Source organism: Eulemur rufifrons, chromosome 16 (genome assembly GCF_041146395.1).
Source record: "Eulemur rufifrons isolate Redbay chromosome 16, OSU_ERuf_1, whole genome shotgun sequence".
Lineage (NCBI taxonomy): Eukaryota > Metazoa > Chordata > Mammalia > Primates > Lemuridae > Eulemur > Eulemur rufifrons.
Window position 1 is genome coordinate 73,641,943 of NC_090998.1, and position 27,221 is coordinate 73,669,163.

The 27,221-nt window shown below is 38.5% G+C and overlaps 1 protein-coding gene and 1 pseudogene across 1 annotated transcript in view; one reads left to right on the forward strand and one right to left on the reverse strand.

The window, feature by feature from the left end:
* FGD6 (FYVE, RhoGEF and PH domain containing 6) overlaps positions 1–27,221 on the reverse strand; it is a 106,664-nt gene that overhangs the window by 29,364 nt on the left and 50,079 nt on the right. The window contains exons 4-8 of the mRNA XM_069490642.1: positions 23,892–23,959; positions 23,775–23,805; positions 15,058–15,209; positions 10,857–11,013; positions 8,226–8,313 (exon numbers count right to left, since the gene is read on the reverse strand). Coding sequence (XP_069346743.1) covers positions 8,226–8,313; positions 10,857–11,013; positions 15,058–15,209; positions 23,775–23,805; positions 23,892–23,959 — 496 coding nt within the window. The remainder of the gene's footprint in view (positions 1–8,225; positions 8,314–10,856; positions 11,014–15,057; positions 15,210–23,774; positions 23,806–23,891; positions 23,960–27,221) is intronic.
* Positions 4,396–4,551, forward strand: LOC138397830 (U2 spliceosomal RNA; annotated as a pseudogene).

The following is a 27,221-nucleotide window of genomic DNA, read 5'->3' on the forward strand; positions in this document are numbered from 1 at the left end:
GACCCTGTCTCAAAAATAAATGAATCGGAACTAACTGATGAGCACACATGTGCACAGAGGGAAGTAAATCTCAAAGGAAATCAAGTGTGTGGGGGGGTTCGTGGCTTGCAAAGCAAATACCTTTCCATGAATTAGAAAAGGCCTCCTCTCTTGGGGCACAAAATATGGCGAGCAGAGGACAGTCTGTACTTGGACCTCGGTCAGGCACGCTTGTGCAGGAATTATGTGAGGAAGCTCTGGTCTCTCCACGACTCTGATAACCCTGGTCCCAAGGTGGCATCCACAAAGGACTCACAAACCAAGCCCAGAGTCAGATGGCACAATGGACAGAATCTCTCCTAGGTTCCTTTTCAGCAGGATAGACTAGCTGGGCATATACAGAATGCCCGCAGGAGAATCAACTTAGGGGATGTCTCTCAGCAAAAGTAAACATCCATTATTTTGACTTGTCTGAGACTGCTTTTCTTAGTGGATTCATTTTCTAATCCTTGAGGCTGCCAGTTTATCAAGTAAGAATCTTAAGCACACACAAATGGCCTTGGCACAGTCAAGCCACACTTAAAGAAGCTCTTACCCATATTTGGTCTGTATCACCCTGATTATCAACAAAGAGCGAATTTAGATTTAGGAAGATAGGCATATTTTATTACCCAGCAGCCGAATGAAGAATAAAGCAAATATAAGCGTGAAAGTAAGTTCAAGTTTAACTAAATTTTAGTGTTTTCTCCAACTGGAACAGTTCCTGAGCCCATGATTCTAACAAAAACTGTGAGAGAAACTCTTTAGCAACAGATTCTGCTTGTTATGTCTTTGCCAAGACAAGTCCTAGCAATAGAGGCATTTGGCTACTTGCAGGGAATCTGGGTCAAATCTGCCTTAGAATTGGAAAAAGAATGGCCTTGTATTAATGTCCATGGGTAGAATTCAGGGTATCTGCAGCCTTGCATGGGCAAAAGCACAAAAGCCAACAAACTCTTTTCACTAACCTCTAAGTGAAATATAGAATTTCCTTTCATTATAAATGTGGGCAGCAAACCACGATAGTATTGGCAATAGCTGTGACTTTATCACCACAGATATTTTTACAGCACATTATGGCTGTGGCACACATCTCAAAATATTGTTCACTCTCACCACTACTTCAACATCATGGTATTAACACTTATTAGATCTGCCACCAGATCTTATTTAATGCAGTACTAAAAAAGTACATGTATTACTACGTCACATTAGAAAAAAATTTAAATAACTATTTTAACTTAATTGGTTTTCCTTTTAATCTTATGTATTTTATTCTATATCTTAAAAAATATATATTCTACAAAGGGTCAGTAGGCTGTGTCGGATTGCCAGAGGGATCCAGGCACAAAAAGGTTAAGAACCCCTGTAGAGAAAATGAGATTACATTTAAAAGCTCTAAGGTGATACAATATGCAGATAAATGCACTTACCTCTAATACCCTAAAGACTTTCCATAGTAGTAAGATATTTCATGTACATAATTTATTCACTACCAACTCTCAAAATACCTTGTTGATAACTACAGTTAAAAATGAATTGCAAAAAAGGAAAAAATGAATTGCAACAGAACCAGAGCTGAACTAATTACAACGGAATTCTGGATAGTATCATGATGGAACTGCCTTTTATCAGGGCCTTTGAGTTCGTCAAAAATTAAATTCCTTGGCTGGAGTCCAGGACAGCCCTACTTTTTATTAAGTTCTGCCCTAGAGAAAGTGTTAAAATGACATTTGATATACACAATTAACCTTCGGCTTTAAAATAAATACTTGCTAAACAGAAGGTTTTCAGTTAGGATTTTTCTTTCTTTTTTTTTAATCATCCATTAATTTCTTATCTTTTTTAAATGTGCTTATTAGCCTGTACATAGCTCAAATTTATAGCTTTGAAACACTATAACAGATGTTTTTAATATCCCATTTTTTAACCAACATGGGAAATCCTGGATTTCTAAAACCTAAAGAGAATTAATATCATCCCAGACTGAAGGCAAAGACTACAGGAAAAAGTAATATAATACATTATTAAAGCAACCTTTAATATAACATAAATATTTTGAACAAGATCAAAGAAACTACCTGATCCACATTTAATCAAAGTTCAAAGGACTATTTTTTTCCTAAATATAGAAGTGGAAAAGATTTTTCAGAGGAATTTTTAAATTATATTTTTCATTATATTTTCTCCACCATGATCCCCTCACTGATTCAACTTATTTCAACACCAGTGTAATAACTTTGCACAAATGAAAGGCTTCTGATTTGAAAAAAAATTATACAATATATAACACAGGTAGAGAGAAAAACTAAAAGGATCTACAATAGTCATCTGTGGATGGTAGAAGATGAAAAAGGACCTTTAAAAAAAAATACTTATATATTTTTATATGCACAAAAGATCCCTTGACAAAAAGTTACCCTTACAAAAATAATAAATCACCAGAATATACTCCCTCAAAATGAATGAATATCTGCTGTGACTGCTACTCACATTAAAGTCTGCCTCTGACTTTAATGGGTTTACAATCTACTTGATAAGACGTGACATAGAGCTGTGAATTAATTAAACAACTAAGATTCAGTCAGGAAACTTTTCTTAAGTGGCAAGATCAATAAAATTTTTTTAAGAATTGAGAAGAAATTTCAGTGGGAGACTGAGAGGAAGATGTAAACTCCTTCAGGGTAGGAGGTCCCCACGTGTTGTTCCCAAGTGTAAAAGGGTGTCTTGCTCAGGGTCCACTCATAGAAATATTTGTTAAGTGATTAATAGAGATAGGATCTGGCCTGGAAGGACAGGTTTCAGGAGCCTGTGAGAAACCTACTATAGCTAGAGCAAAGGAAAATAAGGCTCAAGTGATTCTAGGTTATTCACTGAGGTTTTTTACACTGTGAATGAGGTTTTCAGCTTTTCTAATGAGCAGAATGAAAGTGTGTTCTTGGAAGAGAAATTAAGCAATATTGTGCTAGGCTACACGGGGCAGTGATAAGCATTAGCATGACCAGTAGGAAGATACTGCTATAATTTGGCACGAGTTTAGAAAGGCCTCGCCTGGAATATAACCAGAAAATGGAAAGAGCAGGAACCAGAGGTAGAGGGAAACTTCAAATAGGATCTGAGCCCCAAACAGATTTAAAGATCTGGCCTGATAAACTGGCCTTGAGCGGCCAATACAAAAGCAAAATTTATAAGTTTTTAGACTTAAATTAAGTAAATCACTCATTTTATTACATAACTATGCATTCTCTTAGGTCCTGGGTTTTCTTTTCTTTTCTTTTTTTTTTTTTCTAGACAAAGTCTCACTCTGTTACCCTGGGTAGAGTGCAGTGGCATCATCATGGCTCACAGCAACCTCAAACTCCTAGGCTCAAGTGATCCTCCTGCGTCAGCCTCCCAAGTAGCCAGGACTACAGGTGTGTGCTACCTTGCCGGCTAATTTTTTTCTATTTTGGGTAGAGACGGGGTGGGGGGGGGGGGCGTTGCTCTTTTTCAGGCTGGTCTCTACTCCTGAGCTCAAGCAACCCTTCCTTCTCAGCCTCCCAGAGTGCTAGGATTACAGGCTGGAGCCACCATGACCTGCCTTAGGTCCTGTTTTAAGTTGATTTAAAAAAAATAAAAAACTACCAAGAATTGAGGTGGAAGTTTTTTTCATTTGTCTTTGTTTTGTTTTGTGTTTAGCTAGTCAAATTTAGCAGTGGGGGGTTGTATACCAACTTTAGTGACACTAATGTTAATAGATTCTGATAACCCAGCCTAGGTGGAAGTTTTTTACTACAATAAAGGAAGAGAGAGCTTAAGTAGAATACCCTATTACAAACCCAAATTAAGTGAGAAAAAAAAAATATTGCAAAACAATAGGACAGTTGTTTGAATAGTAGTGGCAGGACTGCAGTATCTGGGGATTTCCACTTATGTTTCTCTAAAAGGATTCCAAAAGAAACCATCTTATCTGGTCATCTATGTATTTCTCAATCTTCCCAGCCTAAGGAACCAAGGTGGGCATAAATTTACTTACACAAGTCAGGCAGGAATCCCTCCCTTCTCTGCCTGAAACTCATTAATAAATCAAAGTTGTTTAGGAGTTGCCTCAAACAAAGTATCACTCCTTTCTGCTCCTGTACATTCTATGCATTTGGAATTACGCCAAATTCTAAAATGGAAATAAAATTACTTACCTTACAAGGTTGTTGGGAAGATTAAATCATTTGAGCTTGTTTAGCCAAAGATGGGGACCCAGCTAATTAACATGTTTGAATAGATGTAAACTTAAGACTTAAAATCCAACTTTAAAAAATCTAAGTGCATAGACAGTATGTGACAGTAGAAATATCTTGCAAAGTAGGGAGCAATCAGAACATCACAAAAATTAGTATTGCTATTGCTTCTCGGCCTTTTGGCTAAGATCAAGTATAAAAATGAGTATTGGAAAATCAGAATTTTATTTTATTTTTTATTATTCATTCATTCATTCATTTAGACAGAGTCTTACTCTGTCACCCAGGCTACAGTGCTGTGGAGTCAGCCTAACTCACAGCAACCTCAAACTCTTGGGCTCAGGTGATCCTCTTGCCTCAGCCTTCTGAGTAGCTAGGACTATAGGTGTGAGCCACCACACCTGGCTAATTTTTACTATTTTTAGTAGAGACGGGGTCTCACTCTTGCTCAGGCTGGTCTCAAACTGCTGAGCTCAGGTGATCCTCCCACCTCTCTGAGAGCTAGGATTATAGGCATGAGCCACCACACCTGGCCCAGAATTTTAAATAAAAATAAAAACAAACCCTTAGTATTGACACCCATATGTCCTTAGGATTATAAGACCATAGGTGCTTCAAGTAATACTATTTGCGTAGCCTTGGACAGGACATTTCACCTTTCTGCATGTGTCTTCCTTTTTAGAAGACCTCATCTCCAATGTACCTTAGATCTCTAAAATTCTATGTCTCATGTTGTTCTTTGGAACAAAAACATTTTGGTTAATGGTATGTTTCAAACCTAGTTTAAAACCAACTAAAATTATTTCCTGGACAGCTTCAAGATATCTAAAACTGACCGAAATATTTTAGGGGGCAGGCCAGGTGCGGTGGATCAAGCCTGTAATCCTAGCACTCTGGATGGCTGAGGCAGGAGGATCACTTGAGCTCAGGAGTTTGAGACCAGCCTGGGCAAGAGTGAGACTCCATCTCTACTAAAAATAAAAAAATAAAAATAAAAATATTTTAGGTGGCACCAAATTATAAGATATATTCCCTGATCTCATGGAGTTTACAATCAAATTAAGAAATCAATATTTTAAATTAACTATTAGTAATCTCACAAGGTATCGTACAAGTATTTGCTAAGTCACATGGCACTAATACTAAGTAAGGGTCAAGGAGAACTGGAGCAATCAGAGACGGCTTCAAAGAGCATGGAGGCCTTTAGGTCAGGCTTGGAGGAAGGGAAGAATTTGAATCAATGGAGGAAAAGGCATAGGATGAAAAATACAAAGCCTATGATCCTTCTTTAATTTTAGTCCTGACTTTGTGACCCAGAACAAACTACCCATCAATTGTTTTTTTTTTTTTTTTTTTTTTTGAGACAGAGTCTCACTCTGTTGCCCAGGCTAGAGGGCCGTGGCGTCAGCCTAGCTCACAGCAACCTCAAACACCTGGGCTCAAGCAATCCTACTGCCTCAGCTTCCCGAGTAGCTGGGACTACAGGCATGTGCCACCATGCCCGGCTAATTTTTTCTATATATTTTTAGTTGTCCAGATAATTTCTTTCTATTTTTTTAGTAGAGACCGGGTCTCGCTCTTGCTCAGGTTGGTCTTGAACTCCTGAGCTCAAATGATCCTCTCCCTCCTTGGCCTCCCAAATGCTAGGATTACAGGCGTGAGGCACCCACTGCACCCCGCCCTACCCATCAATTGTGACACTCAAAAAATCCACAATTATTGAGGGTTGACAATATATAACATGTGTCCCTTAAATAATGAAAAAGATTTCCAGTTTAAGAAAGAAGAGAAACTGATTTAAGATTAAACAAGAGGCAGCTCAAAACTAAAAATAATCCAAGCTCACATGGCACTGGTATTATAAAACAAATGAAATCTGCTTTCTTCAAGAGAATTTCTAAAACTTGCTTTTGGCATTTCACCTTTTCCCAATCAAAAACAAACTCAGCATGAAACCTAAATTAAATGTGTGTAGGTTTTTTACTACTTAGATCAGTTGTAGTAATGGATAAAAAATGTAAGTAAATATGTCAAAATTCTTTTTAACATTAAAATTTCAATTCTTGCTCCATTCTTCTCACATTTGAGACCATGGCTGTCTTTTGTCACTAAAAACAGTACTCAGTTTGACAGCTGTGGAAACAGCCTAGCCATTCAATAGCTGGTTTATGATAGAGCACTGAATTTATCTAGCAAAAACACAACATGTGTATCAGTACTTCCTTTTGTCCTGTGTATTCTAAATCTCTGCCAAAGGCAGAGGGAAAAAAGTACAGATGGACAGGATATCCTCAAATTATTTAGTTTGCTGAATGTCATTCCAGAGAGAAATCTAGTGCCTCAGTCCCATTTAGAAATTCAAATTAAGTACCTGACACACCTAGGGTGGTCCGGTACTGGGGTTGAAAGGAGAGCCTTCCTCCTCAGCAAGTCTGCCTTTCACTAGGCAAGCCTGGAAGGCCTGAAGCCTTTGCCTAAAGGCAAATGGGGAAATCCCGGTTTTCCAGGATTCACCTACTGCCTCCAATACAACTCTGGGCTTAGGAGAAAGTGATTAATTAAGTAAAGGAGAAAAGCATGTACACTATTTCTTACGGGCAGTTACAGGAACCAAGTATCTCAAAATCTATTTACAGATAATCACAACAGATAGACTTTAAAGTGGTGGCATTTCGATGTTCTCGTCCATTTCAACACAATTTTTAATACACATGATATAAGCATATGAAGTCACTGCACATCCAATACATTTCAGCAAATATTCCAGAGGACCTAGTAGTATGTGCTGGATAACTATGGTTGGTACTGAGACTACAGTTTTTTGAAACTGTAACAGTGGTAAATTAGCTCTTTATCTTGAAGTTTACAGTCTAGTAAAAGATGTAGACAGATGATAATCATGACAACAAAATAGTAATAATAGTAAGGATAAGAACACTGCTACTACTACTAGCAGGTAATACTTATTTAGAACTGACTATGATTCATATAGTGTACTTTTTTTTTTTTTTTGAGACAGAGTCTCACTCTGTTGCCCGGGCTAGAGTGAGTGCCGTGGCGTCAGCCTAGCTCACAGCAACCTCAAACTCCTGGGCTCAAGTGATCCTCCTGTCTCAGCCTCCCGAGTAGCTGGGACTACAGGCATGCACCACCATGCCCGGCTAATTTTTTCTATATATATTTTTAGCTGTCCATATAATTTCTTTCTATTTTTAGTAGAGATGGGGTCTCGCTCTTGCTCAGGCTGGTCTCGAACTCCTGAGCTCAAACGATCCGCCCACCTCGGCCTCCCAGAGTGCTAGGATTACAGGCATGAGCCACCGCGCCCGGCCTAGAACTGACAATGATTAAAGCACTATTCTAAGCACTGTCCACATTTGGCTCATTGATCAATCCTTATAACAAACTACTGAGGTAAGTAACTAGGGCCATGATAGTGCTATACAAATATGTGAAAGTGACCCTCTAAACCCCATTCTTCAGTAGTTGGGAAACTATCTTCTAGAAATTAATAATGTTAAACAGGCAAAATAATGCAAGGATGTGGGATTGGGCTTATGAAAGATGTTCTGAGCAAATAGGATTATAGGTTTGAATGCCCACAGGCAAGAATGTACACAGGGATACCAAAGAACTGAAAGCAGTTCAGTTCAAGCAATGTGTAAGCGAGGTATACAAGCAATCTATAAATCCATATATTGGCCATGTGCCTGTAGTCCCAGCTACTTGGGAGGTAGAAGTGGGAGCATCACTTGAGCCCAGGAGTTCGAGACTGCAGTGGATTATGATCACACCACTGCACTCCAGCCTGGGTGACAGAGTGAGACCCTGTCTCTTAAAAAAAAAAAAAAAAATCCATATATTAGGCAAAGTGGTTACTGGAGTGATATAAAAAGAGAGGCATTCTTAGGAAAGGCAGAGTTTCATAAGGGCAACGAGAGTTGGTTGGCTGATAAATCACTGGGTGCCTGGTAAACTGTTGGAGAAGCCCACCTGTCAGCAGCAGCCTGTACTGGGGGATCCGCTGAACCGGCTTGAGGAGGTAGTGCTTGAGGGCCAGGTGAGCACAGCGTGGGCTCATCTGCAAGGAGAAGGCATCCAAAGTAAACACAAGCATTTCCTAAGAAGCAAGGGACCCTGATTCAAGTGCTCAGGAAGCCAAACTTTAAACAGCCAGCAACTATGGAAGGGGACTCTTAGAGAAGCTCCCTTTTATTTTAAGGCCCAGCTGTTAGTTACATTGAGAGTGAAATCCCAGCCAGATTCAACACCAACCCCACCCTCTCCTGTGGGTAGGTCTCTGAAATCACTTGCTCCCAGGGTAAACTTGTTTACAGAGCACGGTGGCCACAGGCTGAGTTCTAGGATGGTCAGAGCCCACCCTACACAGCAGCTCCCACTTAGGGGAGCCTCTGCCAATGTATTCATAAATACAAACAAACTCCAATGCCCCCTCAAATAAGGCAGCAGAAATAAAACTACCAGTGACTGAATTCAAATAATGACCAGAGCCTTGGGGTCAATATACTCACAATAATAACAGGGTGGTGGTGGGGAGAAGTACAGAAATTAAAGATAACCTGAAAAGTAGCAAGGCTGGAAGATGTCAAAATCAGGTTCAGACGAATGACCTTATAAAAGACAGCTCCCAAATCACAGTGTATATAAGAAGCACATTTTGACTTGATTATAAAGACATTTAATTCAACCTTTAAAGCTCTTTTCCTTAGTATGTACAAGAGACATCTCTGCCCATTCCTAAGCCTCACCCCCATTTTGCAATCCAAGAGTTTACTGTGAGGTGGCATCAAAAAGGCCAGGTGAAAATGTCTCTGCATCCTAAGGGCCAAGATAAAATTTTTTTTTTTTTTTTTTTTTTGAGACAGAGTCTCACTCTGTTGCCCAGGCTAGAGTGAGTGCCGTGGCGTCAGCCTAGCTCACAGCAACCTCAAACTCCTGGGCTCAAGCAATCCTCCTGCCTCAGCCTCCCGAGTAGCTGGGACTACAGGCATGCACCACCATGCCCGGCTAATTTTTTCTATATATATATTTAGCTGTCTCTATAATTTCTTTCTATTTTTAGTAGAGATGGGGTCTCACTCTTGCTCAGGCTGGTCTCGAACTCCTGAGCTCAAATGATCCGCCCACCTCGGCCTCCCAGAGTGCTAGGATTACAGGCGTGAGCCACCGCGCCCGGCCGATAAAATGTCTTATGCTTCTTAACACAGCTCAGGTTGGTGGGTAAGTTTTTTTCAGATTTGCTCAGACTTTTATCTTTTTCTAAATATGCATCTCCATGGCCTGGTACACAGAGTAATTGTAAAATTATAATGATAATATATATTTAGAAAGTATCTTTCATTCAAGCAGCATTAATCAAGATAACTAACTCTCCCTGTCTTATGGCTCCCTGTCTTCTTTTGTTGCCAAGGCAACAGAACAATTCACTAGACTCCAATCAAAACCTGGGTCATTTCTCAGTTGCCATAACAATATCACATGTTGTTTTTTGATAGAATAAAGACACCAAAGGAAAGGAAAAGAAGAAGAAGACCACAAATTATTTGAAAGTTTAATTATTTGTATATTGCAAAAATTAGATGTCAGCAATACTGTAATATTTTAAAACTTCATTTCTAGTTTAGTGTGAGTAGAATTCGCTGATCTTTTTGGTTTCAAAACAAAAAATAGAAAAATTAGCTGGGTGTGGTTGCATGCACCAGTAGTCCCAGCGACTTGGGAGGCTGAGGCAGGAGGATCACTTGACCCCAGGAGTTTGAGGTTGCTGTGAGCTATGATGATGCCACTATATTCCAGCCCGGGCAATAGAACAAGACCCTATCTCACAAAAAAATAAAAAATAATAAGGAAAACTAATTTTCTTTAAAAAAAAAAAAAGTGTTATATTACATCCCTAATCAAATCAAGCTTACACCCTCATAGTTTTGAATTAAAACACAAAGCTTTGGCTCACACATGCTATGAACAGATTATTAATTTTTCTTAACTTTGACACTAAAACTGTGTTATTTATTTACCTAAAGGGAAACAAATTATATTTCCCATCCCTCACTACAGATTAGTTATAAGAGTAAAAGGAAAGGTTAAGTTAAAAATAAGACGCGTTTTCTAGAGTAATCAAATTCATTAAGACAGAAAGGAGAATGGTGGTTGCTAGGAGCTGGGAGGGAGGAGAGAATGGAGAGTTAATGTTTAATAGCTGTAGAGTTTCAGTTTTGCAAGACAAAAAGAGTTCTGGAGAGTTAGTTGCACAACAATGTCAATGTATTTAACCCTACTCAACTGTACACTTAAATATGGTTAAAATGGTAAGTTTATGTTATGTGTATTTTACCACAATTTTTAAAAAAGTTCCATCAAAATATTATTTTTCCAAGTAAAAAACTATTCGAAATGTGCCATAACAGCTTTTCAAAATTAAATAGTGTGCACTGCTTAAGTTCTCACCATTTAATTTGTTTAATTCCTTCTTTGATTTTGAAGGGATAATATTCTAGCATCTTTTTGTTTGTAAGCTCTGTTTTTAACGACTGCAAATTACTAAAGTTTCAAAAACAAATAGAAAGAAAAAGAAGTGTTCAACATTAGATGGTAGGAATATACCTCAAATTCTCTAACGACAGCAGCAAAGCCTGGGTTTTTCTTACACTGTTCATCCAGCAAAGCTATATTCTTATCAAATTCTTTGATGTATGTAGAATACATTTTTAGATATGGTCCCTTCTTTACAAAGATATCAGCAATTCTTTGTTGTTCAGTCCTATGGAGAGGGAATAGATAGATACACAAAATTATAAAAAGAGTCATTAACACATCCCAAACATATCCAGCGGTGAGCACATCCCCACATCCCAGCCATTAGCTTATATTTTCTTCTCTATTTCTAAGATATATTTCAAACTGCTTACTCTTCACCATTTATTTCTACTGCCACCTTCACATTTTCCCTGGATGCTGCCAGCCCGATGACAGGTCTCTCTGTTACCATTCTTACCTTCTCCATCCTATTCTTCAGCATAGCCAGAAATCTAAAACTTGTGTATATTATGCGACTTCCAATGGCCCTCTATTTCACTTAGAACAAAAAGAAACTCTACCTTATATTCTTTGGACATACAGAGTTCATTCCCACACTGCAGACTTTTACTTATGGTTCCACCTGCCTGGAAATATGGAACCCTGACTGCTCTTTTTTTTTTTTTTTCATTCAGCTGTCAGTTTAAATGCTCCACCTTCTTAGAGGGCCTTCCTTGGCCACCCAGTCTTCACTTACTACCATAGCATCCTATTTTATGTCTCTGCAGATCAGAAACCGCTTTTGATATTTTTCTTGTCTATTTATCTGGTCCTTCCTCCATTAAATGTCTGCTCCTCAGAGAGCAAAACCCTTGTCTATTCTGTGCACTGTGATAACCTCTGCATACTTAGAGCACAGACTGGCACATAGATATATGTCATAAAATCTTGTTGAATGTGAAAATAAAATATTTCATCAATTGTTATTAAAAGTCAATGGAAAAATGTTATTTCTGAAACTCTACTAAAACCAAAGAATATGTCTTGACTCCAAGATCCCTGAGAGAAAAATATTTTAATATCTCATCCAAGGATTAAAAGGATTTTATTATGTCAGTAACGGTGGAGCTTTTCCCATAACTGAACTGTAGTTTTAGTTGTCTCTTTCATCAGTTTAGTCTGTTTCTTAGGAATGCTTAATATTTTAACATAGAACATCTACAGATCTAAACTTGAGGAAACTTTTAGTACAACCATAAATATATTTAATCCTCTTTATAACATTTGCTTGCCTAACTAGACTTATCTATTTAAGCCAATTCAGATTAATTTTCTTTTTGTCCTTTCAATTTCCAATGTCATGTTCATGACACTGGGTTCGGGGAAGTGGAAGAGCCATGAGTACCTGGAACTGTGATACTCCTTAGTCTCTCATGGGAATCACAGTCAAGATTCTGTTTTCAGAACCTGGTTCAGAGATAGTGGAGAGCCAGTCTCGCTACTGGGGTATGCTTCCCTCTCACAGGGTTGGCTCCTGAAGAGCACAGTGGCCAAGATGTGTCTTCAACTCATTGTTATTCTCAGTAGCCTCATCTTCATGTGTTTCTTTCTGAGGCTGTAACCCACTCCATGAACAAATTTCAATGACCCCTATATGTTTTCTGTAATTCTCTCTCTCTCTCTTTTTTTTTAGAGACAGAGTCTCACTCTGTTTCCCTGGCTAGAGTGCAGTGACATCATCATAGCTCACCGCAGCCTTGAACTCCTGGACTCAAGCGATCCTCCTGCCTCAGTCTCCCAAGTAGCTGGGACGACAGGCACACATCACCATGCCCAGCTAATATTTCTATTTTTTGTAGAGATGGGTTCTCACTCTCATTCAGGCTGGTCTTCAACTCCTGAGCTCAAGCAATCCTCTCGCCTTGGTCTCCCAGAGTGCTAGGATTACAGGCCTGAGCCACCATTCCTGTGCCTGGCTGTAATATTAACTACTTGAACTTTTGAGTTGTTTCCCAGAAATGATGGATGACTTCCTGACACTAGGACTCACCATCCCCCTCAACCTGCCCCAAGGCACACGGCCCCACCTTAAAAGCCCATGATCTCCATTAGTCAGAGACAAGGATTTAAGGCAGCTTCTAAGACCTCTGTCTGTCCTATTAAAAATTCCTTTCTTTCTTGGCAATCCTGGTTGTCTCAATAGTTGGATCTGTGTCATGAGCAAATGGACCTAGACCGAAACCCCCGTGTGACACGACAACAGGGCTTTTCCTTAAGTGCTGAAAATCACAGCTCAGACCTTCTCCATTTTTATTTGAGCTTTTCTTGCAGCCCCAGGGCCTAGCCTAGGGCCTGCAGGGAGCAGGCACTTACTCTGCACTGCTGGAATTCCAGTGAGTCAGGAGGTCCCTGAGTGGGGAAATGTGTTTACTCCTCTCTGCTTCTGGCAGTCTCTCCAGATTTTTTTTAATTATCTTTAAACTTTTTTAGATTTTAATTTATTTATTTTTTAGAGCTAGGGTCTTGCTTTGTCACCCATACTGGTTAAGATCATAACTCACTGTAGCCTCAAACTCCTGCACTCAAGAGATCCTCACACCTCAGCCTCCCAAGTATTAATAGCTGGGACTACAGGCGAGTGCCACCATGCCTGGCTCAGCTTAATTTTTAAAATAATGCTTTTTGTTTTTTAAAACATCTTTTCTTATGATACTTTTTGTAAGAGGAAAATGGCAAAGCATATACAATAATATTTTTTGTAATTACGTTTTATCTCTATTGTGCTTTTAAAAACTACCTTTAGTCATTCCTCAGTCCATTATTTTATCCCTCGGTGACAGCTAAGTATTAATTGCTTATCTACTTTATCTTCCCAACATGCAGAGGCATGATAATATTTCCATAGCAGGCAGAGATATTTTTCTGGTTTATATATAAGCAAAGCGTAGAGAGAAATTTTGCACATGAAAGTAGGCGATACTAATTTCGTATTCTAATCATTTTGTGTGCCCCATGGACTTCAATAATAAATTCAATCCTTCCAGACCATTCCTTCTACATATTTCCATGGAAGTCACCAAAGCTTCTTCTTACTGTTTTTCTTCAGCCCAATTAAAGTAGCTTCCAATACTAACCTTTTGGGATTCTCTTCCCATTCTGAAATCTACAGTGTCTACAATGATGTCATACCTATGTAAATTTGCCTTTCCAAAACAAACTGTCATCCTGTGATCTCAATCAGTGGCCTCTTTTCAAAAATGCAAAGGGAGTTTCAAGACCTGCAGCTCCAGAAGACAGATAAAACATTTAAAAACTTTTCCGATGTGAATATGTCAACTATCCTCCTTCAAATGCAAAATTCTAATTACCAAAGGTCACCTATAGAAATTTAAATTGGCTGAATCTGGGCCCTTCTTGCTTATGAGGCAGTTCTTAACAAAGAATTTTAAAAATTATGGTATTGGAGACCTTCTTTCTTTTCCCCCCCAGACAGAGTCTCACTCTGTTGCCCAGGCTAGAGTGCCGTGGAGTCAGTCTCGCTCATAGCAACCTCAAACTCCTGGGCTCAAGCAATCCTCCTGCCTCAGCCTCCCGAGTAGCTGGGACTACAGGCATGCGCCACCATGCCCGGCTAATTTTTTCTATATATTTTTAGTTGGCCTGCTAATTTCTTTCTATTTTTAGTAGAGACGGGGTCTCGCTCTTGCTCAGGCTGCTATCCAACTCCTGACCTTGAGTGAGCCACCCACTTCAGCCTCCCAGAGTGCTACGATTACAGGCACGAGCCACTGTGCCCGGCCCTAGAGACCTTGTCTCTACCAAAAATTAAAAGAAAAATTAGCCAGGCACGGCGACCTATACCTGTAGACTCAGCTACTCAGGAGGCTGAGGTGGGAGGATTGACTGAGCTCAAAAGTTCGAGAGCAGCCTGAGCAAGAGTGAGGGCCCATCTCTACTAAAAATAGAAAAACTAGCCGGGCATGGTGGCACATGCCTGTAGTCCCAGCTACTCAGGAGGCTGAGGCAAGAGGATTGCTTGAGCCCAGAGTTTGAGGTTGCAGTCCCTGTTTAAAAAAAAAAAAAAATTGTGGTATTGAGTTTTGTTGTGCCAAGGTTGTGATCTTTTACCCATCTAGAATAATTAATCCATAGGTAACTGAAAAAAAAAAATCAATATATTGAAACAACTCAATGTAAGGAACACCTCCTCTCTGTCACACATGGGGCCCATATGGCTTCATCTAAAATTGGAAACGCTAATGAAGTCCAAAACTCAGTCCATTTTTACCAGTTCAACATTCTTTCCTCCAGTTCCTTCAGGAGATCTCGGTTAAGCTCATACAGCTGAGGCAAGTAGTACAGGATCTGATTTAGAATCCGGTCCTCAATCACTGGTTTCCCAAGTTGCCTGGAAGCATGGGCTACTGCATCCCGGAAGTCCTGTTACAGTCCAGAGCAGGAAAAACAATATACACACAAATGTAACTTGACAAAAAAGCCTATCACACAGTGGTTGGGGTGGATATTGAATTTTATAATAGACTGTATGATATGTCTCTTAAACCTTTTAAGTTCGATCTTCAAACTCAGCAATTATACTAAGAGAGTATCTGGAAATTATATTACAATTTCTAGTCTTTAAAATTATTCCGGTATCACTGTGTGAACACAATCCATTTATTTTAAAAGTCCCTAGGAGATTTTAACTAATTTTATTCTGGATTTAATAGTTCCATTCCCTGTCCACTTTTGGTGATCAGCAACTGGAACATTCTATCAGTGGCAGAGCATGTGAGGGGAGGCACAGGCCCCATCATCAGAAGCCTGGATCCCAGCCCTTGCTGATTGACTGTGCTTCCTTGGGCCACCCTCATTTTCCTCATCTGTCAAATGAGTATAACGGTTATGAGTCTTTAATTAGATATTGCACATAAAGCTTTTGGCAATGTATTTGGCACACAGGATCAACAAAATGTTTTAACTCTGGACCTTAAATTCCCCCCTCCTTTTAGCCAACCTCCCAATAAATTCATCAGGGTTTACATACTTTTGACAAATAAAAAACTTGCTTTTCATATATTATTTTTCATCTACTGTTCCTAGCCTATTTGTACCATGTTTTTTTTTTTTTTTTTTTTTTTTTTTTTTTTTTTTTTTTTTTTTTTTTTTTTGTTGAGACAGAGTGTCACTTTGTTGCCCAGGCTAGAGTGAGTGCCGTGGCGTCAGCTTAGCTCACAGCAACCTCAAACTCCTGGGCTCAAGCGATCCTACTGCCTCAGCCTCCCGAGTAGCTGGGACTACAGGCATGCGCCACTATGCCCGGCTAATTTTTTCTATATAGATTTTTAGGTGTCCATATAATGTCTTTCTATTTTTAGTAGAGACGGGGTCTCGCTCAGGCTGGTCTCGAACTCCTGACCTTGAGCAATCCACCCGCCTCGGCCTCCCAGAGTGCTAGGATTACAGGCGTGAGCCACCGCGCCCGGCCTGTACCATGTTTTAATATAGGTCAACACTACCACACCCTATCACTCCAGGGGACTTAGAAAGGGTGGAGCAGGAGATGATTATTTGCCTAGATTTCTTCGTCCCCTGAGGATGGGCCTCAAGATATAAGTAAAATACAGGCTTGAGGATTCAAAAACAAAGATTTGTTACTTCTCAGAAATAGCAGTTTTAATTAATTAAAATCCTAAAGCAAAGGTTGGGTAAAATGACTCCCTAATAGGCCTTATCTTCCTTGACCTTTATTTCCAAGTGCTTTCCCTTCAGGGATTCACTGGGCAAATCAAATAAACAAAAAAGATTATTTCCTCCCCTAAGCCCATCAACATGTGCCCCCAACATACTTATATTAGCCATGAGCATTTCTTATACTTCTCCTGGACAAAAAAAATTCATATGTAACTCAAAAGTACATGAAAGGGTTCCTTTTCTAAAGTATGGCCAGTTTAGGTAAGTCAAATCCTCTACGCTTAACTAATGCTAAAAACCCCTTCACTTAGAACTCAGAACCTAGGACTAACTTTATTGATCCAATAGTCACATTAGCTGGAGAGAATCTACTACTCACACTAGTAACTAAAGAACTAACTTGTATAACTAATTAGTATAATATAAGAATATTTAACTTGCACAAGCTCCAATCCAGAAAACATCTCCAGAATTCAAATGGATATTGGCCACATTCCACCTCCCAATGGCTTGCTTCAATCGGCACTCACATTTAGCAAGAGAAAATAGAACTACTAACACTTTTGAAAGTCATTAGACTGCCTGCTATGGGGAAGAGCTATGGAATACATTTAGGTATCAGGAATAACTTCCTCAACTGCAAATGTATTCAAAGCACAACAGTTCAACATTCTCTATGGTATTTTTTGTTTATTTGTATTTTTTACCAGTGTAGTGATTAATTTGGATGCAAGAGTTTCTTGCTCTGAAAAGCAATATGCACCACCTTTTCTTCTGGTAAAATAAGTGATGGCTATATTTGTCCCGTGGCCCAGGATAACTTTTGTTTTCCAGTTGGAAGGTATTTTCTCAACCACGACAGTGACAGTACATGTTAGCTGCTAAATAACTTAAGGACCCAGTTTGACACAGCTTTTGCCAGACTCTGCATTCCATATGTCTGCCACCATTGCCAAGAAGGAAACTTGTTTATTTAAGACACATTTAACAGAGACCAGACAAATCCAAACTGGGCTGACCAGTGAGAGGGCCACCTCTAAATAGAGGCCCTTCCTTGTCACATGCCAGGCAAACTTTATTTTTCTAGTACTACTGGATGTTTGTAGCTAGCTCTGAATGAAGTGATGGCCCATGATGTCTTCTTTTCTTTTCTTTCTTTTTCTTTTTTTTTTTTTTTTTTTTTTTGAGACAGAGTCTCACTCTGTTGCCCAGGCTAGAGTGAGTGCCGTGGCGTCAGCCTAGCTCACAGCAACCTCAAACTCCTGGGCTCAAGTGATCCTCCTGTCTCAGCCTCCCGAGTAGCTGGGACTACAGGCATGCACCACCATGCCCGGCTAATTTTTTCTATATATATTTTTAGCTGTCCATATAATTTCTTTCTATTTTTAGTAGAGATGGGGTCTCGCTCTTGCTCAGGCTGGTCTCGAACTCCTGAGCTCAAACGATCCGCCCACCTCGGCCTCCCAGAGTGCTAGGATTACAGGCGTGAGCCACCACGCCCGGCCTCTTTCTTTTTTTTTTTTTGAGAGAGGGTCTCACTCTGTCACTCAGTCTGGAGTACAGTGGCACAATCATAGCTCACTGCAACCTCAAACTCCTGGGCTTAAGGGATCCTCCTGCCTTAACCTCCCAAGTAGCTGGGACCACAGGCACATGCCACCACACTTGGGTAATTTTTTTTTTTTTTTTTTGGTACAGATGGGGTCTTGCTATGTTGCACAGGCTGGTTTCAAATTGCTGGCCTCAATTGATCCTCTTGACTTGGCCTCCCAAAGTGCTGGGATTATAGGCATGAGCCACCGTGTCCAGCAGTCTTCTTTTAAATTACAAGTAGTATGTCAGAATAAAGTAGAAATTTAATAATTAAAATAGAAAAAGAACATTTAATAAAGACCACAGAAATTTAGAGAACCTCATACTCCTGGGCTCAAGTGATCCTCCTGACTCAGCCTCCCAGCAGCTAGCTGGGACTACAGGTGTGTGCCACCATGCCCAGCTAATTTTTCTATTTTTTGTGGAGATGGGGTCTCCCTCTTGCTCAGGCTAGAACATTATATATTCTAAGCAAGCACCTGACAAGATTCTTTGTTTGACTGAACTAGTCAGGTTCCTGAAACTTCTCTCACGCCATCTGTGCACTTTCTTATAAAATCTCATTTTAGCAAGAACCCCCCCCCCATCCTTGATATCTGTTCGGGTTCCTCATCATCCACCATCCCTCAGGTGACGTCTGATCGCCCTGACCTGTCTTCAGCAAGAATCCTGTTAAGTTGGTTTAGGCAGAATCCTCCTTACCTCTGATGTACTCTCTTAGTAATTTTCCACTGACTCCCACTTTGCTCCTTGGCTATAAATTCCCACTTGCCCATGCTGCATTTGAAGGTGTGCCCAATCTCCCTCCCTTACTGCAAAAACCCATTGCAGTGGTCCCTATGCCTATGGGAACAGTCCTGAATACAGTCTGCCTTACTGTGCTTTAACAATTGTAGGAACCGTGCAACCAGCCCAAACTGGGCCTACTCTGCTGGTAACAAAACGTCCAGTTACCTTGTAGGCATAGCACAGCCAAAAACTACAAGTCAATGTAGCGCAAGTATGTGCAACAGAAAAAGCTTTGACTTCTAACAGCACCTGGAACCGACAATTCTTCTCCTTGGAACCAAGAAGACCGGGACATGACCAGCACATGAACGGAACATGATCACTAGAACTCTTTCAGAAGCAAGGGGTCCATCGGCTGGGAAGATCCTTAATATACCGTACTATAAATGGTCAAATTTGAAGCCCTCCAATCAGACTCTGCCAACCTAACATTACAAAATCTCTTCCCTTATTCTCTAAGCTCATAAACTTGCCCTAGAGCCCAAATAAGGGGGACAGATTTGAGCCCACCTCTGTCTCCTTGCTGGCCAATCTTGCAATAAAGCCTTTCTTTTCTCAAAAGCCAGTGCTGTGGCATTGGCTTCTGTGTGCATCAGGCAGTTAGCCCATTTGCTAAATTAATAGTGTCACTGAATAATTATTTCTTTAACACTACCGGGGCCATCACTGGTTTTCAGGGTGCCCTTTTGAAAACAGAAAAGGGAACCCTTTACTCTAGGCCAAGGCAACTCACACCAAGGGCTTCCTCCACTCGCAATTATGTCCTCCACAACCTGCAGTAGCCCTGGCCCCAAACTCATTCCCTTTCCTCTTGGGCCACCACCCACTGACAGCAATGTGTTTGGCCCCAGTGCCAGATGTAACTAATTCACACAGGAACTACACACAAAATCTTTAACTTCTCAGCTCTTCATGAGCCTTAACCATTGCCAAAATTGATGCCATTGGCAAGAGGTAACATCTTTTTTTAAAAAAAAATAAAAACAGGAGTATTACAACATATGTCTGGTTATTTTTCTCAAAGTTAACAGCCAGGATAATTTGGGAAAGTGTGATGACACTGAAGAGCCAGAGGCAAAGCTATTTTGGGGCAGAAGAATCTACATTCGCCAACACATCCTTGACTAAATCAATGAGGATGCAAGACAGCAGGACTAGCACTTCAAAAATTAGATCCAGGCCGGGCGCGGTGGCTCACGCCTGTAATCCTAGCACTCTGGGAGGCCGAGGTGGGCGGATCGTTTGAGCTCAGGAGTTCAAGACCAGCCTGAGCAAGAGCGAGACCCCATCTCTACTAAAAATAGAAAAAAATTATATGGACGGCTAAAAATATATATAGAAAAAATTAGCCGGGCATGGTGGTGCATGCCTGTAGTCCCAGCTACTCGGGAGGCTGAGACAGGAGGATCCCTTGAGCTCAGGAGTTTGAGGTTGCTGTGAGCTAGGCTGACGCCACGGCACTCACTCTAGCCTGGGCAACAGGGTGAGACTCTGTCTCAAAAAAAAAAAAAAAAAAATTAGATCCAGAGTTTACTTTTTCACACTGGAAAAGCTGGGTAATTATATTAAGAGGGGCCGGGGTGGGAGGCTAGAATGCAAAGTTAGGCAAGCTACACAGTTTATTAATATCAAGTACAGTATCTATACTTCAGTCCTTAAAAGCTACCCGAGACTCTGCGTAAAACTGAACCACCTACACTCTAGTTTCTGGTCAAAATAACCAAATGATTGTTCAACTTAGAATTTTTAGAGATAAAAATGGGGCTCTGAACTATAAAGCTTATCATACTATTATTCTTAATAATTGCACCCAAATTTACAAATAAAGACCAGATCAACTTTAAATTGATCTTTAATTCCTTTGCAGTATTAACATACTAGCTTTGCCAGTTCTCATCACTTGGTGAAGACCTAAGCAAAAATCAATGCAAATAAAGTCAAGTATGAAACCTCTGGGGCAATGAAGCACAAAACAGATGGCCTTGTTCAGGGTCAGGCTTAATATCTCCAGTGCCAAAGAGGAGTATGTGACTTAATTACCAGCTGTCCTAACTGGGTTTCCTAACCTCAGGGCATTAGTTAACCAATATCATGATAAAGTGAATTACAAGGACCAGATGGACATATGGAGAGACAGGGAGCTCTGTAAGACTCCCTGTCCTCATGAAGTACACTGAGAATCAGTTCATATTAAGCAAAAGCAAAGCAGCTGTTGAGGTCAAAGAGCTATGATAAATATGCAGAAATGAGTGTGAAACTATGAAGTAAAAGTAGGGGGAGGGAAGTCCCCACATTAACAATTTGACTTTGTTTCTAAAATGAAAATATTTTCCCAATGAAATTATTCCTCTCTCTATTACACAAACCTGGTGGGTGATATGGTACATAATTGTCAATGCAAAACTGGATAAAACATGCCTGAAATCAATCCTTTTATCTCAAGTTTCCAAACCCCTTTAATAACATTATCAAGTAATCATCATAATATATCCCAAGTGACTAAGAGCTAACTTCATTTTCATCTTTAGAAGATGAAAAACAAGAATTTCTCTGGTTTCCAAGGCAACAGAAAGAATTCTAAAAGCAAGTGAATATACCTACAGATACACTATACCCTATTCAGCATGGTAGAGATTTCAAGTAACAATTTTTAAGCAATTTCTAAACAATCACTAAGTGCAAGGACTCAGACAGACCAGACTTCAAAGCCCAGCTTTGCCATTTAGTAGTGAGTTACTTTTAATAGTTAGCTTACTTTCCTCATTTTAAAAAATAATAATATCTATTTTATACACTTGTTATAAGGATTAAAATAAATAATTTATGAAACATAGAATGCTGTAAGGCACACAGAGGGCACTCAGCAGAAGGCCATTTATTTAGTTAAAGATCTGGTTAACTTAAATCATCAAATGAACATCATTTAAGATCCACAAGTCCATGGAAGCTTGGAAAAAGAGCTCTGAAACAGAGGCACATAAAGAGAAGGAAATACCAAACCAAGGTGGGAAAAACACCTTAGCAGCAAAACAGAAGTGCTCTGCACAATGAACTTCATTCAGTGAAGGACAGTCCTCTCATGAATGAAGTTGCTCAAAAGTGAAGGTTTAATAGCCATGTCAATGGAAATTAGAGGAGGACTCTTTACAACCAAAAGAAATGATAATTAAATGGTTCACAAGACTCAAAATTTTGACAGGGTATATTCAATAAAACATGATGAAGTGATTTTAAAATGGGAAAAACATGAGAACTGAGGAAGCCTTCTATTCCTTTTTATAATGCATTAAAAAATAAAAGATATACTCTATTCAGTAATAATATACACCTGTATGTCCCAGTAGCCTTGCCTCTAGCTCTATGGAGTTTGTTGAGTCCCTCTCAAATTTTCAAAGGAAGCTATGTCTCAATCTAAAGAAATTAGTTCAGCAAAGGTGCTTCATTACTAGCACTATTTAGCCAGCCCATCTTTGTCCAAAAGACCCCAAAGTCTTTGATCATTTCCTTCCAAAATATTTTTTAAAATGTATACTATTTGGACATTTATAAAATACATTTATAGAGATGTTTGCTCAACCCATCTCCCATGAGAGAAGTAATATAATGAAAAAAACCTATTATATCATATGTAATTAGGCTATGTTACATGTCTAAGATGTGGTGGGGATATTCAAGGAAAAGCAGCTAATGTACGGGGAGTTGACTCTGAAAAGTCACTTATTTAATAAACATAATATCATCTATATAAAAAAAAATATGCATGGGGGAAGGGAACCAAAAAAAAAAAAAAGACAATATGCTTGAAACTCTATAGATTTGAATGATGAATTATTGTCCTATCATTTTAAAAAAATTAATTACAAAAGAGAACTTACCAATATAGTCAAAAGTTAATGTGAGAAATTATTCACAGGGAAATATTTTCTCAAAATGAATTAGCAATGTTATGAAATTTTTTAGAAAATGTTTCCAAAGCTAGAGATTTTTCATATAGGAATTGGGCCTCCATGTTTCCACTAGATTAAGTATAGAACACAAGGGAAGCATATGGTGAATGAGAATCACCCATAAACGTAACCCACTTTTCATGTTCATATGTATCTATTAAAAGAAAAACTGAAAATGATAATCTTTGCAGGGACATAAATGGGTGTATATTTTTGTGAACCTTCCATTTCTTAACAATTAAGCTTAATTTACGATGTTAATAATTATACCACATAAGTAAATTTTCAGTTCAATTTCTTTTTAAATTTTTTCCTCTACCCCTTTCTTTTTTTTTTTACCTCTTTTTTTAAGTCTTAATCTCTTACCTAAATATAATTGGAATAAAGTAACACTAAAAGCATGTTAACTGCCAATGTGCAGTGAAACGTGTAAAAACTTGCAAGCACAAAGGAGTGCATGAGAAAAATGAATATGTGGTCAGATACATATCAATTTTTTCCCAACAAGTCTGTTCAAGTTGACAATTATAAAAATTGAAAATAGAACTTTAAAAAGTTAGTTGTAAAAATGTCTATTTCAAGTGTCTGTTTCTGGGAGCTTATTCAGATAGGAGAAAAACAGTTTTGAACAATGATGATGACATTATCCATTTTTAGTCCGAAGTTCTACTAATAGCAGGTATCATCTGCAAATGTCCAAGAAGATATATTATCTATCTTAAAAACTACTATGAAGATAGAAAGTTTGAAGACTTTGAGATATAAAGACTATTTCAGAAATCATTTTACCTACATACACATGAGATATATACATTTTAGAAAATGTCCATAGTATATTTAGATATATGTGAGAATTTTAAAACATAACCATGTATTAGCATATACATGGAATTCATTTAAGTTATGCTGAAAAGTTTTGGGGGTAGGGAAAATACAAAAGGGAATAGTTGTAGACTTCAAAAAAATATTAGCAGATACTTACAATATGTAAAAGTTTTAACACATCCACAAACCTGTAAAAAAACAGCAATGAAAAAAATGTTTTAAATGAGCCAATGGGGGGAAAAGCATTCTTCTGAATTGTAAACTAGATACCTACACTTTCTCTGAGCTCATGATCTCCTTGGCAATATGATGAACTTTACTTTTCATTCCAATATCTTCATCCTGTGGATAAGAGTACATTAAAAAAACTCAAAAAAGGATAATGAAGATCAGATAGGAACTAGTCAGATATGAATTTTAACTCTGATATTTGTAAGTTTCTTATTAGCGCAAAATTCATACTATATAATATCTCAAATGGCAAACATGGAGAATTAGGTGAGGGATAAACCATAATACAGGAGTATAGGTACCAATCCTCACTGACATTAGCTGGATTGATGGAGGGCCCTGAGTAGCCACAGGGCCTTCGTGGAGCACAGCCATCAGTGGTTGAAAACCAAAGAGTCACAAACAGAAAAGTCTGCAGGGGAAATGACCCCTACAGATAGCACTGAAGATGAGTCCTTTAGGTGCACATATGTAATTTAAGACTTCTTAGTGAATATCCAATAGGAATATTCAGGAGAACTTCACCCTGAGTAAGCCGTTTTAACTAGTCTCAACAGGGCTCTTCTTCAGTTTATACCAAATACAAGTCAACATTATTATAGCCACAGGCTCGCTACATTTCCTTAAAATCCCTCTTAGAGTGAAGGCAATTTTATCATAAAGAGCTGAAATTCTTTTACTTATGGATTGCTTTGTGTGAAAATTAAATGCCCTAGCAGGGATAAAAAATGTGCATGTTTGGAAAAGAAAATAAAGATGACTCAAAAAGAGGTCTTAGTATTTAGGTGAGTTTGTGTTTTCAATAAAATACTGATGGAGCTGGCTTTGGTTCTAGGGAATCAGAGAAAAGAGGGAGTTTCTTTCCATTTCTATTCCGGTGAAAGATCTGAACACTACAGTTCCACAGTAAAGGGCAAAACAGAGTAAATAAAGAATAAGCAATTTAAGGAAAAGTAAATACAGAACAAGTAAGTTTAGCTATTATACCTAAGGTGAAAATTATGACTGCTGCCACTGAAAGGAAAATGCTCTTGGTTTTAGAAAGAAAGGTCTTTTTGCATTCTGGCCAGCACTGGCAACACCAGGACACAGTTATTTTCTGCTGTCCAGGGCACAGTTGGACAAGACAATGACACAATAACCACAAAAGTGACCATGACAATCCAGTAGTCATTCATTAATGAAATGCCACAGGAAAAAAATAATGGTAATCTCTCTAAAGTAGTCTTCTTTTTAAATTGAAATCATGAATTATCCTAGCAGATCTGCTTACAGGAGAATCACTGTGATAGACAAAGGACTATTTTATAATAAAATTTTTTTACCTGCTTCCAGAATTTCAGTGTCAGAACCAAGGTATTAAAATAGATGCAATTTAACAATGAATGAAGCTCTTCTGAACATTACATTTTAATGACTTTTAAGAAGTATGCCTGTTTATGTTCTGCACATATGTTAAAACCTTTTTATTTACTTACTTAAAGCATAGATGATGTTCAAGTAAGTATTAATAAATTGGAAGAGGCTTCCTTAAGGTTATAGTACGTACGTTAAAATTTAGATTTTTTTATGGCAATCACATCTATACTCAAGAAATCAGAGACCTATAGGGGAGAAATAATTGGATTCATTTTTTACTATATTGAGAATCATTAGGTCTTAAATAATTGGTCAAGAGAGTGAATGAGATCAATCACAGGGAATATGTAAAGTGGGAAATGGACCAAAGAATATTCACGTAAAATAGAGATTTGCCGAGATTCAAAATTGATTATCAGCAAAGTTGGGAAGAGAACCCAGATTTCCCAATATCTATTCTAAGAATTATTGTATTACACTCTGAATCTCTTGTCAATATCTGCTGGTAATCTTGTCATATCCTTACAAACATTAACTGCTAAACATATACCCACGTATCTACTCCCCAGCTAAGGTTTAACAAACATTCTGCAATATTTGCTTTGTATCTTTTTATGAAAAAAATTGTTAAATGTAACATTAAAGCTCTCTTTCTCCCCTCCAGAAGTAACCACCAATCTTATAGTTTGTGTATATCGGTCTCTCCCAGGTTTTCATACTTTATTACAGAAGAATTTACATGGAGTACTGAGAAATCCTAACCCTTCCGTCAGAATATAAATACTATTATACAAACACAAAAAAATTCAAATAAGCTTATGAAGCCAATTATTTATGAAAATAATCTTTAAAGAACAATCAATTACTAATTCAGAGTGCCATAACAGATCAATCTAATCAGCTTAGGAAAATTTGTCTTGCTACTTTATCTTACCTCCCAAACTCTCTTCCTAAAGGGACAATTAGATGGATGAATTTGACTCTTATCTGCACTATTATTCTTTCTAAGACAGGTTGTTGAATGACTGAAGCTAACAGGTTGCATAAGTTTTGCTCAACCCAACTTCATTCACTCACCTTTTAAACTACACATAGCTAAAATTCTTCAGGAAGCAGGCTTAGGTACAGTCTGATCTTGCAGACCATGTATCAGTCATGCACTAATAACCACGATTGGGTACGAGTACGTGTGTGTATATACACACACACCAATAATTGTTATTTTGAAAATATTTTAGCAAATCAATGCTTTTCTATTACAATAGGTTTCTCTGTATCATCTGTAGCTGGAAAGTTTAATGTTTATAAAATACAGTATATATACTTAAAATTAGAAATGCATTAAAAATGAAAAACAAACTTAAACTATTAAGAGAACTGAAGTCTTGACTCTGCACTCTCCATTTTCAAATAATGTGAGGGCCCTTAAATGTCAGGAGAGGAATCTCAGCAAGAGCTTTAAAGAAACATAAGCACACCATAGATGTGGAAGCATTTGTTTAGTAGAGCCAGCTAAAATGTGTAAGCTCTATATAGAAATTTCAAGTAGGTATAATTTATTTTTGGCATCTAGCCATCCTTTTGCTAAGTTTCTACTCTGTACCTTTTTGTTTTTCTTCTGAGGACCTTGCTCTGCCAGGGCCTGTGTTATAGAGAGAACTGTATAGTGTGGGCTGCTCCATAATTATACATATACGCTATCCCTAGTCAGATATCATGCTTCCGTTACAACAGGTGACGGAACTATACTTTCATTTAGAAGAATAATATGGAGGGTCACACATTCTTTTTCTGTAAAATAAGAGTGCTGAACTTTCAACTTTAAAATCCTCACATTTAAACAATCTCTCAAATCTCAAGTATGGTGTGGCAAGTCATTAAGACAGAGGGTGGCAGTGATTCACAGAGGTAGCTCTGGGGCTGGTGAACATGAAGGATGCGTTTCCTTTCTAAAACTCAGATTATTACCTTTGGGGAAAAAATGGTGGGTAATGGCATAAAGAAAGACATGTAG